General features: G+C 33.6%; 1 protein-coding gene across 1 annotated transcript; it reads left to right on the top strand.

Annotated features, from left to right (window-relative positions):
• Positions 1 to 1,918: 1,918 nt before the first annotated feature.
• LOC120626398 (short neuropeptide F) lies at positions 1,919 to 18,407 on the top strand. The gene is made up of 5 exons (XM_039893921.1): positions 1,919 to 2,024; positions 7,595 to 7,770; positions 13,954 to 14,064; positions 17,082 to 17,168; positions 18,254 to 18,407. Exons 1-5 carry the CDS (start codon positions 1,919 to 1,921, stop codon positions 18,311 to 18,313), a joined length of 540 nt encoding a protein of 179 aa, XP_039749855.1. The 3' UTR covers positions 18,314 to 18,407.
• The last annotated feature ends 433 nt before the right edge of the window (positions 18,408 to 18,840 follow it).

The raw sequence follows: 18,840 nt of genomic DNA, 5'->3' as shown, positions 1-18,840 counted from the left end.
ATTACAATACTAGTGATGGTTTTTACAGTATAACGGAAGGTAAAGTGAGTAACAGTCTAAGTATGTAAAAAAAAACAAAGATCTTATATTTAACGAATAGGCGTAGGTAGCCACATATTCAACTAAACTCGAAAAACATTGGCGGTCACAATATCAGTTTTGCAAAACCACCGTATCAAACAATTAGGGGTCAACCAATAAGGTTCTTCGTATTAAATCAGGGTTTTAAAAGTTTTATTTACCTTATTTCAGATTTTATGTAGTAGATTGCTATAAAAATTCATCGCTATCCTCTCTTTTCAGTTTCGAACTTTAATTTTTTATGCACATACATTATACGAGTAGACGAATGAGAAGCGATACAAAAAATGCTGCGTTTCCACACCAAGTGACGAGGACTGTGATAAGCGTGATTGATGACGTCACGAGCGCGACAATACGAGGGGTCGTTATGCTTATGACACCACGGCACATTGCCCTACTTGTTGAACATCGTGATACCTATTTCACTTTAATACAATATTTTACGTCATCTAACGAGTGCAATTTCTCATGTAATAAAATACTTATTTTATTTCTTTTAGTTATGTTTTTTTATTTTACTATAAGTTAGCCTAACATTAATTGCCAACAATCGTGATGATGCGGTTAAGATGGAAGTGGGCTAAGCAGTTTGGATATGACAGTTATAATATTTTGAACCACCTAATCGGTTTCTAAGAGGGATCGTACCGGAAGGTTAATCACTTGGCAGCACGTCTTTGTCGGCAGAGTGGTATCTAGCCAAGGCCTTCCCAACACACCAGTCACCAGATCAAAGAAAAATTCGAAATAACATATTCTGTAATCGGGGAATCAGAATATGTAATTTCAGTATATTCTTCCCAGTTATAACACAACAGCGCTCACCATTGGGCCAGGCACATCGATTTCGGACCAGGTTCTTGTACGTTTTTATAAAGATTACTAATACTTGTTCATAAACTGTAGCTGCCTCGTCGGTCTTGAAGTTATCATGTTGAATAGCGGAATTGGCTATTGTGGTTTTCCTTCAAGTATTTTGAAGACAATTGCTTGACAGTAATATCGAATATTCACACTAGCCTGATCTTGGAATATATCTAATAAAAAACAACAAATTTGCTTGTCGACACGTTGGTTTAAAATTGTATGCAAAAGTTATAACAGGCTCAAAAATAATAGTTTTATACACTACAGTTGGCATTTTAAAAATGCCACGCCACGTAGTTAAATGAAAATTATAATGTTATAAAGTCAAAGTTTAATTAAAATGTCAATCACAACTTAAAATTGAGTTTCGGTTTTACGATAACTTTGTTCATACTTATATACTTATGTGGGTGTGTGTTAATAATGAACAAGCTTTAACAATTTCTGTACAGCTACTTACAAAAAGCGACGCGAAATTCAATATTAATGTAAGAAGAACGAAGGTGGAGTGTATTCGAGCCACCTGTCTTCATTACAACAGTATTGTGATTTAAAGTACGAACCTTTCAAGCAGATAAATTGGTTTTTATTTCATTGTAAGTCTCGTAAGAACCGTAGGTAATAATTTAAGGTAATATTCATGATAAGTCAAAAACAATGCAGCTTTAAAATAAATAAAAATATATTTCAGCATTTCATTATATTCTCACTCTTGATCTCAGTGAGATTAGTTTTATAATTTTAACGCCGCCATTTTAGCCTCTTGTGCTAATGGGATTATGATAAGAAAATGTAACGAAATGCATTTTTTACCTTTAAGGTACATTAAGTATTATGTATTCTGTATCATTAAGGTAATTTAAGTATTTGGTATCGACACTCGTATATAATATATTTTTACCCCGTTATTTTGATTTTAAATCTAACTTTTGATTTTGATCAAGTTACATTTATGTTTGTTACAGATATGTCTTGGAACACGATGCTACTACGGCTTGCGTTGGCAATTTACGGCTTCACAGCGATATGCATGTTTGCCGAAACTTCGGCGCAGGGACTATCGCAATATGATGGTAATATTCAAATTTTTCGTTACTATGCAAACTTTGGAATTTTCTTTGACATCAATATAATAATAAATAATTTTAATTTCTTTTTATTTTAATTTTAATTGTTTAATATTATTATTTTTTAGGAAAATTACTAGTTACATAAAATAGTATAGGTGCATACTAATCTTGTAGCTAGTAGTGTAGAGTGTATCTTTAGTTGAAGCAGTATTTACTTCGAACTGTGGCATTCAACTTAGGTAATATCTAAGTATAACTAGGCTAAAGGTACACTTGTTTCAAAAATAGAAAGTTCTGCACACTACTCTAATAAAGTCAAAGTAAAAATCAAATATTTCTTTATTCAAATAGTCACATAGATGGCACTTTTGATGCGTATTTTACATGTAAAATATGACATAAAAGTGAGTTGATGACGATAACTAAATTCGTCAACTTAAAACTAAAGCTACGAGGGTTCCCAACGCGCCCTGGTCTAAGAAGAAGCCCACAACGAACTTAGCCGGTTGTTTTTTTTTGGTTATCACCATCTCACATACTAACTCTATGATTTTTTTATCTTACACGCATGTTATTCTATATTAAAATGGATATAATTACTTACTACTAAATGTTTATAATAGATATGAATTATTTCACCATTATCATTACCAGCCTAATCCTACACTGTTCGTACAGGATTTCCCTGTCATGGGAGACAGAGAAGTAGAGCTTATGCTAATTGCTTCCTCTAATTATATTTAGTCCACGAGCGAAAATTTTTCGGCTTACTCGTCCACTGTCAAAAGAGCGAGGCATAATATAAGGCTAAGACCTCTCGCGCTATTCCCATATTTTAACTATCTGGGAAAAAATGTTGGGTTCTATGTAGTATCTTTGAGACCAATCAGGCTATTCCTGTGTAACCCACAGGTTAATAGCCTGTCATAAATAAAAAATACTTTCTTTTACACCCGCAACTTACATGATTGATGCTTTGGTAAACGATGTCGTGTTGGGCCAATTGAAATTTCAGAGCACAGCTGCTTCCGGACTAGGTTAATTATTCAGATATTCTTCATCCGATCATACACAATACAGTGGTGTTGGCACAGCTGGGCCGAATAAACCTTGTTTTTAACAGGACAGACATTAAATTCAGAGCGTACCTCCATCACAAGTTTGTAATCATAACCGTGTGCCTATATTTTTACTCACATTTTACTGGCACTGCCCGCAGCTTCATAGAATAGGTATACTATAAACCCTTAATGTCAGTGTCCCTCTCTACTACCTTACTTTATGTTGTTGAATAATGCAAAAGTTGCTGACGCTAATAGAAGAAACCAACATACTGACTTTTGCAGAAGGTTGTTCGGGTTTTATAAATTTCTTTGTGGGATAAAATGATCCTGTCTTTTATTCGAGGACTCTTAATACCCATCGATATTTGACAACTGATCGGCGCAGTGGACAGTGACCCTGCTCTCTGAGTCCAAGGCTGTGGCTTTGATTCCCACCGCTGGAAAATGTTTGTGTGATGAACATGCATATTTTTCAGTGTCTGGGTGTTTATCTGTATAATATTATAAGTATTTTTTTATATTATTTATAAATTTTTATCAGTTATCTTAATATCCATAACAATAGTTACGCTTACTTTGGGACTAGATGCCGATGTGTACTGTCGTAATAAATTTATTAGTTTATTTACTATAGAATTCCATAAAACCAATTAAAACTGTCGAGGTTATACAAAATAGGGTTTGATTAATTGTATTAGGCGCGTGAGGTAAAAGTAAGCAAGAAGATTTGTAACGTTATTATAATTAGTGAGTTCTTGGCAAATTAAGCGTTTATAACATGAACAAGCTGATAACGCCAGTTTCTACTTGATATGTATGCCTAACCTTGTTGTGATTAATAAAATAATGTTTTTCGGGCATTTTTTATTACTTTCACATTTTTCATTTCTTTTTGAACTCAATTCTGAAGTCCACGCAGGCGAAGTCGCGGGCAGACGCTTAAATATTATAAAGACAAATGTTTTATGTTTGTGACTCAATCAGGTCGCAACGATTGGACCAGTTTGGCTGAAATTTGTTATAGAGAGAGATTGTAGTCTGAAATAGCACATAGGCTACTTATTATCCCGAAAAATAAGAGAGTTCCCTCTAGAATAAAAAACAATAATACACGCGATCTAAGGCGTGGTTCTTATTTTATTGCTTTTTAGATATAGATTTTTCATATCAAGAGTATGTATCGTTTTCAGGAGTTGCGAATTTCACATAAGTAGGTATCTCTGTTAAAGCGCTGATAGCCCAGTAGGTAAGGCTTAAGCTTCTCTTTCTGGGGGACTGGGTTCGCTCTACGGCACTCAACGATAACTTTTAGAGTTACTGCGTTTTTAATTTATACAAATAAATATCACTTGCTTAACGGTGAAGGAACACATCGTGAGGAAACCTACATTCCTGAGAATTCTCCAAAATGGTCTCAAGGGAGTGTAAAGTCTACCAATCCGCACTTGGCCAGCATGGTGGACAACGGCCTTAACCCTTCTTATTCAGATGAGGACCTGAAGTGGGCCTATAATGGGTTGATACTGCTGATGATGAGGTATATCTGTAATATATTTAATATACAGTAATTTATGAAACTGCCAAATAATAGCCAATTATCTATTTGGTGCTAACTAACAAACATTCGTTCGCATTTATAATTTCAGTATGACTTGGCATAGGTAGCCCGAGCCGCAAGATAAGCGAATCGCTTATCTTGAGAATTTACAGCAATCGTAAATTTGAATACTTAATAGATACAACTCTGTCGCCGTATATCACAACTAGGTTAGGCATACATATCAAGTAGAAACTGGCGTAATCTGCTTGTTAATGTTATAAACTCTTCATTTGCCAAGAATTCATTAATTATAATAACATTACAAATCTTCTTGCTTTACTTTTAGCTCACGCGGCTCGACTGTAAAAATGCAAAGTAACATTACTTGTTGCATAATCTACTATTGTAGGTAATCTACCAATAAAAGTCCTAGTCCTGAAAATGATAATGTAAATATAATTCTATCATATTACATTATACAACATATTATTTGATTTTATGCTATGTACCTACAGGTAGGGATATTTAAAATACTGTTCGTATTTCTCCCGGAATAAAGCTTAACATCGACTAATCAAATAAAGTGGTTTAACGAACTATTTGCATATTATATTACGACAATACAACGTTAATGAAGAACAACTTGATTTTAGCAATTCTAAATAGTTAGTTATCTTACAATTTAAGGTGATATTTTAAATGATCATAAAAGCAGTGCTTACTGCTTTAGGCCTAAGGGGTTATATCTTAAGGTACACCACCTTATAGTTTAACATGAAATCTTTGTTCCCGGTAAACGGTCCCTGATGGAAAGCAATAATGAGCGAGTTTGTAAAGTAAATGTCTATTATCATACTTTAGGCTTCAGAGGTACTCAAGTTGTACGTGGCAACCTGACACATGGACGCCGGTTGACCGTATATAAGAAACGTGAACGAAAAAAGTACTGTTCATGACGTCTCACTGTTCTGGGGTAGATCGATTCCGGAGAAATAAAATTGTTAAGTTTCTAAGCACACCAACCGAAGTATATCCTGTATAAACCAATATTATGCAGGCACGACCTGCGACGTAATGTTGCATCGGTGCTTAGTAACCTTTTTTCGCTTTGCCTGCTAGAAATAAGCTATCTGCAGCTACAATAACAAGAGCTATTAAGCAGAGGTACGAAAGAGAGAAAAAAATTACCTAACTTATACTGATATATTACAAAATACCCTTAACTAAAAATTTTACATGGTGGTATAGGCTTAAATGAAATGAAATGAAAAAAGTGACCTGTTACAATGTTCAAAACGTAACAATAGATTCCACGAATTCTATAGGACTGTATGTGAAGGAGAGATTTCTGATATAATTTGACATCATAAAACCTGAAATCCATATACTGGAGTAACAAATTATATACTATCTTCGCGTCAAGTTAACGTCTTCACGATTAATGTAAAGTTCCCTTAGGAACCAGGGTGATTACAGTTCGAGATTAACTGGAACTGCAAATAAAAACGAGGTGGATTAGATTTCTTTTCTGAATTTCCTTAGATATTAAGTATAGCAAGTTGTCGATTTACGAGTAACGAATATTTGTTTCGTTTAAGTATAATTTTGAAAAAATGCAGTTTATTTTTTGTTAGAAGTTGTAGTTGTCCCTTTATTCAAAAAAATCAAAAACATTTATGCCCAGCGAGGCAAATAACTTTTACAATTAATGTGTTCAACTATCTATCGAAATGTGAACTTTTAACTTCACACTTTCCTATAATCCGATAACTATAAAGGTACAATATCATAGCTATTGATTAATGATTTATGTATATATTTTACCTGTAGGAGTTTAAAAAGAAGAAAAACGTATTTTCCTATTAAATAATGGCGTATCCATTGATATTAGGATTACTTAAAAAATTCAATTATTTTACGTAGACCTTAACTTTTTAATAACCTTTAAAACGTCAAGTATGACTCTATCACCGGTTCGGAAAGCAGATTCTACCGAGAAGAGCCGGCAAGAAACTCAGTAGTTGTTCTTTTCCAACATTAACATGTATTTAGGAAAATCATCAATTGTATAGTTACCTTGTTGTTATAAATGTGCTTAAATGTATGCATTGGTAGGCCCAGAACTACCAGTCTTCCTTAGGAATCATGTCGTTAAAGCGTACTCAAACTCATAAAGCAGTTCTGCACCTTTCGCAGATGATATGCAGATATCACTAATTTATGACTAGTAAGTCGAATGTTAATATCAGCTTATTGTTTATAAAGAGCATTATTTAGTCTCACGAAGACTATTTTATTATAAACATATTGCGATGCTATTGTAAGTTTAAGCTTTTCACGATGCGATTCAAACAAAACTCAGAAACTGAGTATATAATAAACATAATTACGAGAAGGAACTGTTTGTAATATGTTATCAAGAAACTGTTTGAATACGACAGGGATAATGTTTACAGTATCCTTTGTACAATATTTGACCAGTAAAGTAACGGTAAACACGTTATTTTTTATTAAAAAAAGGTAAACTATGATACGTCGACGACTTTGGAATCTTAATAGATATTACACTATAGCTACCTGTAAGCGTTTTCTTTTTTTTATATACTATCGGTTTCTAGGAGGAATCGTAAAGGAGCGCTAATCTCTTGGCAGGACGTTTGTCGTTAGGGTGGTACTCAATTAGTTACGACTGAAACCTCGCACCAGACCAAAAACTTATTTTTTTAAATAATAATATATAGGATACAACACGGCAAAAAACATAACAGATAATAAGAATACAATGTTAATGAATTATCGGTTTCCTTGCTTTTTTTCAAATATCTACTACCTATCTGTTCGCGCCTTATGATTATACGTTATGCAAATACATTTTGGACTGTTTTTTCGAATTACATGTTCAATACATTTGCGATGCCTAATTTTTTTCGTTATAATAACTTATCAGTTTTAATATTTATCTAAAACAGGTTCTGCAGTCGCTGACAGTCGTAGCGGTTGGGATGCTCTAAGCGGGCTCTACGCACTACTTGCTCAACACGACGCGCTCGGAGGCCACGCACTTGCTCGCAAATCTGTGCGATCACCATCACGACGCTTGCGTTTCGGACGCCGATCTGACCCCGACATGGCACCTCAAGCTCCTGTAAGTGTATACACGCGGAACCTAAATTCCCTTAAAAACGTTCTAATCCTTTTTTTTACTCAATCCCTACTAATATTATAAATGTGAATGTAAGTTTGTTTGTTACGCTTTTAGGCAAAAACTACTTAACCGATCCTCATGATACTTTGTACACATATTATTGGAAGTGTTAGAAGTAATAGTTGACGAGGGAATGAAAGTGTTTGACGATTTTACACCATAACTCCGACAAATTATAACCGATTGAAATAATTATTTTTTACGATAGAGGTTATAATATGTTTTTAATTATGCCCAAACTGTGGTTGGAGATAGAGGACAGAACTCCTCAGCGGACAGCAGCAAACCCCTCATTCAAGGCTTAGCGATACTCAAAACTTTATTTTTTTTTAGAACTAGAACTAAATCCACATCAAAAAATAAAATCAAACGCAGACGAAGTCGCGGGCAACAGCTAGTATACCATAATGCACCGTGTCGCGACACATGCTCGTGCTATAAATTCGTAAGTGACAAGGTGTCAACGACGATTCAAAAAGAAAAATCCAATCCACTCCAATCCAAATGTTAGTTCTAGAGCGTTATTATTAGAAAGCTATTAAGAAAGCTATTTGCAGCGCCTCCTACCGAGTCTAGTTTTATTTCCAAACTATACAGAGCAGAACATTGCAGAATCACTTACCGGATCCAACTGGGAATCCGAACTATCCTTATCAATTCATTCAAAACAAACACAGTTTCATCCGCATAAACTAAGTCACGCATGTGACCTTCACAATCTTCCTCAATAAAGCAGCTACCAAACAAAAAGATTTTACAGAGATCTGATACATTAGTTAAGATAGTAAATATAGCGACGCAACTTCTTCCAAAATTTTCAAAATAATGAGCTGTGTGCGAATAATATTATTCTGAGTCTTGGAGCTTCAAATAAAACCTCCCCTTCTTAAAACACTCAACCTCAGCCCTCTTTAAAACCTTCAGCCTGGGTAAGGTAAGACTAGGGTAGCCGCGTACCTACCCCGGTTTTACCTTACCTATTATTCTTGAATCTATTACAAATAACTGCAAATAATATGGCCTAGTAGATAATAGATACTTAAGCAACGTTGAACTAAGTCAGTAAAAGATGTAACGAAATTTGAGCGGAGCTAAACTCATGATACTAAATACATGATAATAAGAAAAAAAATATTAAAATCAGTTAAGATTTGACGGATAAATCTTTCATCCCCTGCCCGAAGGTACCCTAATATTTTCGAGGTGAGAAAAAGCCTTAATGATAACCCGGAATCTATTCAGTAATTTCCTCGTGATGCGCGAACGGACAGACAGACGAAAATTACATTAAAATCTGATATGGGTTCTTTATCTATATTTAAGCTTCCCGTGGTTAAGATTTTAAATGTTAAGACGTCGTCATTTTACAATATTATTATAAAAAAAGAAACATGTTTAAATGTTATACAGACATGTTTTACAGAAGAAAAAAAATTGAATCTGGACGACTTCTTAACATTTAATGGAAATCTTAATAAGCCTTGTTCTGACAATGAAAACAAAAAGATTTATTATCCAATTTAGTGCTGTCGTTCGGAAGTTATACCCGTACATGAATTCGGTAATTCATTTTTATTGATATAGATCGTTAACATTAAAAATAAATATAAAAGTTAATTAATAGTAAAATAATAGAGGCTTTTCACGAACCAAAATAATAATGTCAAAAACTATGTAGACAGTTACGTATTACGTATCCTTTTTTTTGTATTTGGATTGGTATGTTCTATCGGTATTTGCTATTTGATACGTCAAAATTTAAGAAATGATTGTTAAGTATATACGGTATAGACTATAAATATTTCTATTTGGCGACAGTTTCTCGCAGAATAGTAGGTATAAACAAAAAACCCGAAGCAATTGTCTTGAAACCGCAAACTGGCTGTACATTACGTTTTCAAGAGGATAATGCAAACAGAAGTGGATAATATTACCTACCTGTAACATCAGCCTGAAATATTCTGAATGCGATTCCATTTTGCTCCACTTAGCAATCTTTGACCAAACAAGATCTAAATCTTATGTTACGAGTATATGCAATTTCAAAATATAGCTAAGCTTGTGACAAACTAAGCTTCTTTATTCGAAACTACGGATACTTTCATACGAGGCTGTTGAAAAAACAGACTCGTTGCTAATTATATAATGAGATGAACATTAATAATAATAATAATAACTAGCTGACCGGCGCAACTTCGTCTGCACCGAATCGGTTATGAGAGGTTTAAACACCTTAAAAAATCCTAGAAAATAATTGCAGCGCTACCTACCAGGTCCAGTTTTATTTCCAAACTATGTTATTCGCGGCCGGGCAATATTCCGCTGTATTATTCTTGCTTTTTGCGTTTCTATACCCGTCGCAACTTCTAAGCGACAGGTTTAATTTGAATAATTTAAAAAAGGTATTTGCAGGTATATAATCAAAATTGCCCAGCCCGCTTCGCTGGGCATTTTGCTTTATTTTATTTAAACAATAAACTTACATCATTAAATTTTTACTGGCAGACAGACAGAAAGACAGACAAAAATGAAATAAAAATCGGTTTTGGACTCCGTATCGATTATAAAGCATCCCCCGATCAAAATTTTCAAAATATATTAAATGTACAGAAATCTTCCAGTTACAGTTTTATTATAAGTATAGATAATAATATATTTTTTTTATGAGAAAAACGTATAAATTTCATTAGTGTGAAGCCCTTTTTCACACATTTCTTGATAGGTACTTATTTAGCCTTATAAGCTGGTCAGAATTTTATTACATCCCACTGCTGGGAACAAACCTCCTCTCTCATAGGAGATATCTCTCCTGTTTCAGAGCATGACCCACCACGCTGCTTCAAAGCGGGTTGGTGGCTTTTAATGAGTATAATCACAAGTTAGTGATGATGGGCTCTCCGAGGCACAATTGGGTTGACACCGCCAATTTCCTAACTTCGGGCTGTTTGAAAAACCTACTGAAAATTATTTTAATATAAAAAACGCAATATTTAACTTTATTAACAAATTTAACGCAAACAACTTTTGACCACACCGCATGATTCGAACCCAGGATTATTGTGATACCATTTAATCCAACGACGATGCCTGGGTGGAAAATATTAACCACTCCGCACCATCTGTTACTTTAGTTAAATTACAGATGATGGCAAGCGTCTCTTGATGGGGTTTAGAAGGTAGGCGATGGCCATTGGAATTGGAACTGAAATTGGAAAAAAATTGGAATTGGCTAATAACATTTAGTATGACAACCTCTCGACAATGCACACAACTCATGTCATTTCGTAATTTTTTTGGAAATTCACTATTAAAAGATTTTAAATCACACTCTTTTAAAATTTTATAACCTAGGAACTATATATTTTCAAACATCGGAAGAAAGCTGATTGACGTAGGTGCAGGTATTTATTAGAAAAAGAATTATAGAGTGGCCACCTTAGGGGATCAAATGGAATTGGTTTGAATTGGATCGATTTTGTTTGGCCATCCAAAGGGGCAATGCTGCCAGCATCTTAGGAACTGTGCCTCGCTGCGGTGGTTTCGAGGACGTTTTAGATTTTATTTAGTTTTAAATAGTTTACCTATTAATTTAAATTTAGAAACTGTATCAACAATTACAATAACCTGTGTATTAAATATATAAAATTTTATTGGAAGGTAAAATTATTATTATTTTAGGTATAGTCACATAATATACTAATAATTTACCAGTATTTGCGTTTTCTGAAAGTTATATGGAAGTAAAGCATTATATGTTTCAAATCACTGCAATGGTAAAATCGGGTATTGAAATATTTATACCAAATTGGACTTGTATAAAATATTTGCAAAAGGACTTTACTACAACGGGAATTTGAGTTTGTGACTTACATTTACTAAATCAATAAAAGCTTATAAATACGAATATATGACTGTTTGTTTGCTAGACAATCATGGTTCAACAGTCAAACCGTTTGTGACAAAATTTGACTAAAGGGTAATAATATATTGTAATCTTTCATAGAATATTTCTTATCTCGGGACACGAAGCCGCGGGCAGAAGCTAGTTTTATTAAAGTTACTGACAAATTTCCGATATGATGTTGAGTTTATCATATTTTGTATTTTCATTACGTAAAAGTATATCTGCGTAATAAGAGATTGGTAAGATAATGTAATTTGTATCATGTTCTAAATAAACTGAAATTGGATTCATGATATCTTATCTTAATTTAAAAAAATGTGTCTATTCTCATTCCGTCTACAGGGAAGGTATAGTCTATATTTCATTAGAAATATTATTTATAAATTTTATATTATGTCATTAGAATATTTCATTAGAAATATAGACTATAGGAAATTTATTATTAGGAAAACTCTTGAAATTTAAGTGGACTAAAAGTTTATTATTTTCACTTATGATTATTGTCCCTATAATCAATTATGGTTTGCATGATTTTAAGGCATTTAATATCTGTACATAACTACTAATAAGTAATTTCAGTGTTATGGCAGAGATTCTGTGAAACCTTAAATACATGCTGGGGAATTTTGAAATAAAGCGTATTCAGTTGATTCTCTTGGCGCATTTTGTTATAAGAGATTTTTTATCAATAATAATCCAAAATGAAATATCACTCAATTATAAACACATTCAATTATAACATCACTTATATTCCAAATCAATTTTCAGTTTTGTGAACAGCGGAATCAAAAAACAGATGACGGATAAAATTGTCTTTGTGAAGATTTTTTAATGTTGCATCTTATCATAATCATGTTAAATTGAACAACACAGATAATATAACTTACAGATTATAAGGTGTTTTTTAAGGTAATGTTATTTAATATATTTATTAACAAACATTACCTTAAATAACCCTAAATTATCCCGCAATTATATCCCCTGACAAGGGATATAATAACGTGTCATAATAAATAATTAATTGAACATGGAATAGGAGAAGTTTACCCCAGTTTTTGTTTCTAACATTTATTGATTTTAATTTTTTTTTAATTCTAACCAATTCTAAATTTAAAAAATAACGCTAGTGAATAATTATAAAAACATTATTTCAATTTATTATGTATTATTGGTACATTATTTCCACTTGTTCTGAGAGTTGATAAAGCTGTGGAAGTAGATAATTTTTTATCTCCCCGGGATAATTGTCCCATTCTAGCCGTGCAGCGTGCTAGTGCGTAAGATTCAAAGTACTGCCAGCTGTAGGATCTTTAAAATTATAATTCAATTAAAGGACAATTATTTGAGAAAAAAATCTCGAGTTCCAAAGTCTCCAAACGGCTAGTAAGGTTTTTTATATTTATTTGCGCCTTTTGGCCTGCTCGGCACTGGTAGGAATAAAATGGTAAAAAAATATATTAATAATACATAATTAAAAAAAAAGTTTATAGAAAAAATCATCAATACATTGATAGTCACATTTTCTTTGCAGGGAGGATGAAATGATAACTCCGTCAAGTCTGAACCGATTTTAATAAAAAACATTGCAGTGGAAAGGTTATATAAATGTCAATTTAGTTTCACAGTTTAACTTCGTTAAGATGATCTGATGAATATTATTGGAGATAAAGGAACAGAATTCCTCAGCGGATTAGAAATTCTCTTGGTTAACTTTCTGCATACGAGTCAACTTACAATACGATTTTGTCTCTTAGATAGCTGATTTACTGAAAATCGTAGATTTTTTACAAGAACGCTACGTCCCATAGTTTATGCAACAGAAACAGCAGAGCACAGCTACTACATAAAATAATACTTAGCAGATTTCAAATTTTCAGTTTTTGTCTAAACTGAGCACGAGCTGGAAACGGTTGTGCAACATTGTAAAGTCGACCGTTGATTAAATCAGAAGAAATCGATTTAAATTAAATCTCACATAACAAAGGCAAAAGTAAACATATAGTACTTTAACTCAAGGATAAAACGTCAAAAAATCTGACTTTAGCCAGCAACGCAACGGTTGTTCTCTAATGCTTCGAGCTGTACCTATTTTTATGCACCTTATTTACAAGTTATCCTTCCAACCTATATTTTTAAAAATATTTTGTGATATAAAGCTTCCTTTGTAGAAGAACTATTTTTAATATTATCTATGAATAAAATTTATTGTTTTTTTTAAGATTGACGAATTGGACGAGCTTTTGTCCCTCCGCGACTTGCGTACGCCCGTGCGCCTGCGCTTCGGACGACGATCTGATGAACGCGCCGTGCCTCATATTTTTCCACAGGAGGTGATTGTTATATTTGTACATCGTCAACCCATTACTGGCCCACTACAGGGCACGGGTCTCCTTCTACAATAAGAAATGTATAGGCCGTAGTCTACCGAACTGGCCATGTGCGGATTGGTAGACTTCACACGCCGTCGAGAAAATTATCAACATTATGGAGAACTCTCAGACGTGCGAATTTCCTTAGGATGTTTTCCTTCACCATTTAAAGCAAGTTATAAAAATAGAATAGAATAAAAAAACTTTATTGCTAACAACACAATAGGAAAAACACAAGGAAAACAGTAATACTACTAGTGCTAGGGTTATATTTAAATTGCTTAAATTTAAACGCACGTTACTCCGAAAATTCGGTGGTGCGTGCCGGGGCTTAAACTCTGTCTCCACGAAAGGAAAGCCGGAGCCGATCCACTATGCTGTCACCTCTTTTTTTATTAGTACAGCTAACGCCAAACGCTCTGAATGTGCATGTGTTTTCACTGTAGTAAAAAACTTACGCGTTAAATGGAACTAAATGTTAGAGTTATCTGGTAATATGATATTTAAATTTCAAGCATGATAGAAATCGCAAACGCTGTTTGAGGTGTGAGGGTAGGTAGGTAGTGACCGGAAATACGGACGCCGGTCGCCACCGGAAGGACATTCCACGGACGGCAGGTGCGATCAGAAATGAGGATTCAAAGCGATAGTAATAACAAGCTAAAACTCCCTCTTTTTAGTCTTATGGTATAAAGGCGCTTTCAGCAATCGAAACAGAAAGGCGCCTTCAGCAATCGAAACAGTTATGCATTGTGTAAAATAAGGTCTTCTGATTTATAATATCGTAGTATTCAAATTAACTTTATTTAATCAATTGTAAATATTGTTTTTTTTTGCTAATAAAATTGACGGAACATGCGAATGGTCCACCTGATGGTAAGTGGAAGTCATCGCCTATAACAGAGCAACACTTCTAAGAGCAAGCAAAGAACACGTCCTTCAAATTGCGGCCCTGTGTCTATCAACCTAAGGCGGAGGTATTTAGTCTAATTTCCTGTATTAAATGCCCCTAAGTAGCATTGCAACCATATTGCGCAGCATTGTATACATTAAGTAAATAAATTATAACTGCACGTAGTGGATTTGAGGTGTAGATTAAGTTTGACTAATTTATTCACTGGGAAATTTTGACAGTTAGGCAGGATGATGAGTTACCTACTGAATATTGTGGTAAACGGGTTCATTTAAAAATTACTATTCTGTGCGAATAAATAGATATTTGCTTTATAAAAGTCACCGTATAGTGATCTCATAAAAACTCTAATACGCCATGAAGTCACATAACGAACTCATTCACTCTAACAAACCTGTATTCGTTGTTACGACAATGGCGCTATTTTATGACGAATAGTCCAATTTTTCTCTTCGGGGACGTCCAGACTATGCAATATGTGTCGCGCTGTAACTCTAGTATTGTTACAACTCTAACAATTGAATTTATAGTTGTTTGTTCCAGACGTTTTGACACTATAAATTCAATAGTTTTCTTATGTCGTTTCACAGTGTAATACACGATCTTGTTACGGAGTAAAACTGCTGACATAAAAAACTATATTTACATTATAAAAAAAAGCTGTATGATCGATATTTAAACTTATATAAGCTTCGCAATATATTGTTATTACTTTTATATAGTCTTTGTTAGACGCAATATTAGTCATTGTAATCAAAACGCTAACTATAGTAAACAATCATCTTAAAAGAAATGTGTGCGATAGGTGCAAAGGTGATATGTGAGGTTGATTATACATACGCTTATATAACATGGTTCCGAAGCATAAGTTTGTGTCCAAATACATTTATTTCAGCGAGTTTATATACTATAATAGTATTGATGAAATTCTTAGCGACAAGGATGCTTGGAAGTAGTCAGCCCCGCTTTCATCTCCCAAAAGATAGAATATTTTTTATTAAGTCATTGTTTAATTGTAAAATACTCATTTTGGAAAGAAACAACTGCTGAGTTTCTTGTCGAGTTTTTCTCGGTAAAATCTGTCTTTTAAACCGGTGGCCGAAAGATGTAATTCTTTTATGAATGCAATTTTTGTATTCAGATGCATAATTATAGGTATTATTATACCATTTTAATTACTTAGGTAAGAGTATGTTTGTAGTTTCTTCTTGTTTTGGAAAACGTGTCTTGATTGATGCAATGTAATGGTTAGTTATGTTATGATGTACTTTTATCGCAAGAATAAATGTGCGCTAGAAGCGCAAAAAAGCTGTTAGTGTCTGATTAAGAATTTGAAATTTTCTGTGCTCAGTACCGACTAAGACATGGCAATCGTAGTCGCTACGTACTACGCACATATTCGTAGCGTGTTTGTATCCATCCTTGGTAACTACGTAGAAGTATAGCTGTAAACGTATGAGTAAGAAATTTAAATTTTCTGTGCTTAGTATCAACCCAGAAATGGCCGTCATTGTCGCTACGTACTACACACATATTCGTAGCATGTTTGACGCTTGTTTACCAAAAGTAAAGCGCGCGTCGCTTTTTGAGATAAAAGTACATATTTAGTAACAAACGCTGTGAACGTTTGAGTAAGAATTTGAAATTTTCTGTGCTTAGTACAAACCAAGAAATGGCCGTCGTAGTCGCTACGTACTATACACATATTCGTAGCATGTTTGTATCCTTGGTAACTACGTACAAGTAGAGCGCGTCTCTATGTTAGATAAAAGTACCCACTTTTTTGATTTAATTACCTTCTTACTTGTTTACTTACTAATTAGCATAAGCAATGATTGTTTGAAAAGAAACATGCTAACCACTATAAGTGACAAATAGTAATCTTTCTCCCATCTCTTCTTGCCAATATTTTCAGATCGATAAACGAAGTTTCGAAGCTGTATCGAACTTCGTTATAATAGGTATCTATTATAACGAATCGTGGTTAGCACTTTAATCATCGTGTTAGTGTTATGATGGGTGTTATTCTTTTTTATTGCAGTTTTCATGTGTTTTTTTACTACAGGATCAGGACCGTATCGCGCGAGCTCCGTCAATGCGTCTCCGATTTGGCCGACGATCCGACAATAATATGTTCCTGCTGCCATATGAGGTAATACGTAAATGAAATAAAACTTTCGTAAGCTTTTTTTAAAAATTGTACACTTGCAGTAAGTAGGTACGTTTCTAGATGAGGCAGGAAAATATAATTTTTTAGTTGTAGTAAGAGCTTTTTGTGACTGAGCTCGTACGGAGAAGTCTACCGCCATGCTTGTTGTGCCGCCAAGCAGCAATTTCCGGTCATGGTGGCACTTTGCGGCCCTGCTAAGTGTTACTCTATTTATAGGCGATCGTTTACCCCTTACCGTCCTAAAATATCAGTCATAATCTAAATTACGATTTAATAAATGGCTAAACCTCTGAAATTATGTCATGAACTGGGGATACAGGCAGCACAAGATCGGGGAATATGTAAATACTTAAAAAAGACAATGCTCCAGCTGTGGAAACCCATCGGTTGAAAGGACGATGATGCTCTATTGTAAGAAAACTGAAAACTATATTATTGATCTACCTTTGTTATATTCATATTCCACTATTGTTACTATATAATAATATTTTACTATACCTATTCATTATACCTACACATTCAGAGTTCTCAGCCATTACTAGTTCGCGAACAAAGATAGCTTTAGGTGACTGTTTATTTGTTTAAAAAAACAGATTTCAATGTCATACAGCAGATCTGCTTTGCCCGCGTATATACCTTATACCCATTACCTCTATTGCCCTACTAATTTTATAATTGACGTTCGAACAAACTCGTTGTCTCGTATTTATTGGCAGAAAAAGTATCCTATTCGTCCGTTCTCTGTCCTCATACCACAGAGATTTCTTAAAATATCATATATATCTGGTCAAACATTTAAGCATGAGGAGATGAGAAAATAACTGTGCTTTATTTATCCGAGAGGATTATATACGTTATGATAAAATGTGCCCGCTGTCACTCGTCGGCCCATAAAATATATCTATACCAAAACTCCCGTGAATCTGTTCCTGTGTGAAAAAGAACAAACTAACAAACCCACTCTCACCTTTTAAGGAGGGATTAATAATTTTAAATAGCCCCTATGTACCAACAAGCAAACAAAAATTATACATGCAACGGGTGATATTAACCAACATAATTTTCAGTCGGCTCTCCCCAAGGAAGTAAAGGCGGGAAGTTCTGAAGACGATAGACAGCCAAACTGAACACAATGCATCTAAGGAAATTCATCTCCGCTCCATAATCTGAAACTATAGTTAAGGCAAGAGTAACTACTAAATATATTTACGGCTAACATTATTAAAGAAACAAATTTTAAAGATCAATTATTCTAGATGTTATTTCAACATTTAACTATAACAATTATTATTCTAAGCTATGTGTACATAATCAAATAGTATATTGTACTGATTGTAGTTAATCATTATTCTCATTATTATTTTAAATATTTTTTATTTATATTAAATGAAAAAACTTACATATGATTTATTTATTAAAAAGATGAGTTATACTATCTAAGCAAAGAATTTTACATTTTATGAGCTGGGTAAATGTAAAATTACTTCGCTCTTTTTACCTTAAATAATTTAGTTATTTAGGCTTGTAAATTAATATTTATATCTTACATTTTTCAGTTATATATTATATAATGTTAACATTTTGGTTTAAATAGTTGATATTAGCAATACTATATAAATTGAAATGTAAAAGATTTCTGCTATATTAAGTTTTA

The sequence above is a fragment of the Pararge aegeria genome, chromosome 9 (assembly GCF_905163445.1).
Source record: "Pararge aegeria chromosome 9, ilParAegt1.1, whole genome shotgun sequence".
In the NCBI taxonomy this organism is placed as follows: Eukaryota; Metazoa; Arthropoda; class Insecta; order Lepidoptera; family Nymphalidae; genus Pararge; species Pararge aegeria.
The sequence above is the reverse complement of the archived record's forward strand: the minus strand, read 5'-3'. Positions and strand labels throughout refer to the sequence as shown.

What these genes read in the sequence shown, in the direction of transcription:
- LOC120626398 (XM_039893921.1), top strand. Translation starts at nt 1,919, where the DNA reads ATGTCTTGGAACACGATGCTACTACGGCTTGCGTTGGCAATTTACGGC. An exon ending in ACATGGCACCTCAAGCTCCT is followed by an intron (nt 7,771 to 13,953) that starts GTAAGTGTATAC and finishes GTTTTTTTTAAG; the next exon opens with ATTGACGAATTGGACGAGCT. An exon ending in CTCATATTTTTCCACAGGAG is followed by an intron (nt 14,065 to 17,081) that starts GTGATTGTTATA and finishes TTTTTACTACAG; the next exon opens with GATCAGGACCGTATCGCGCG.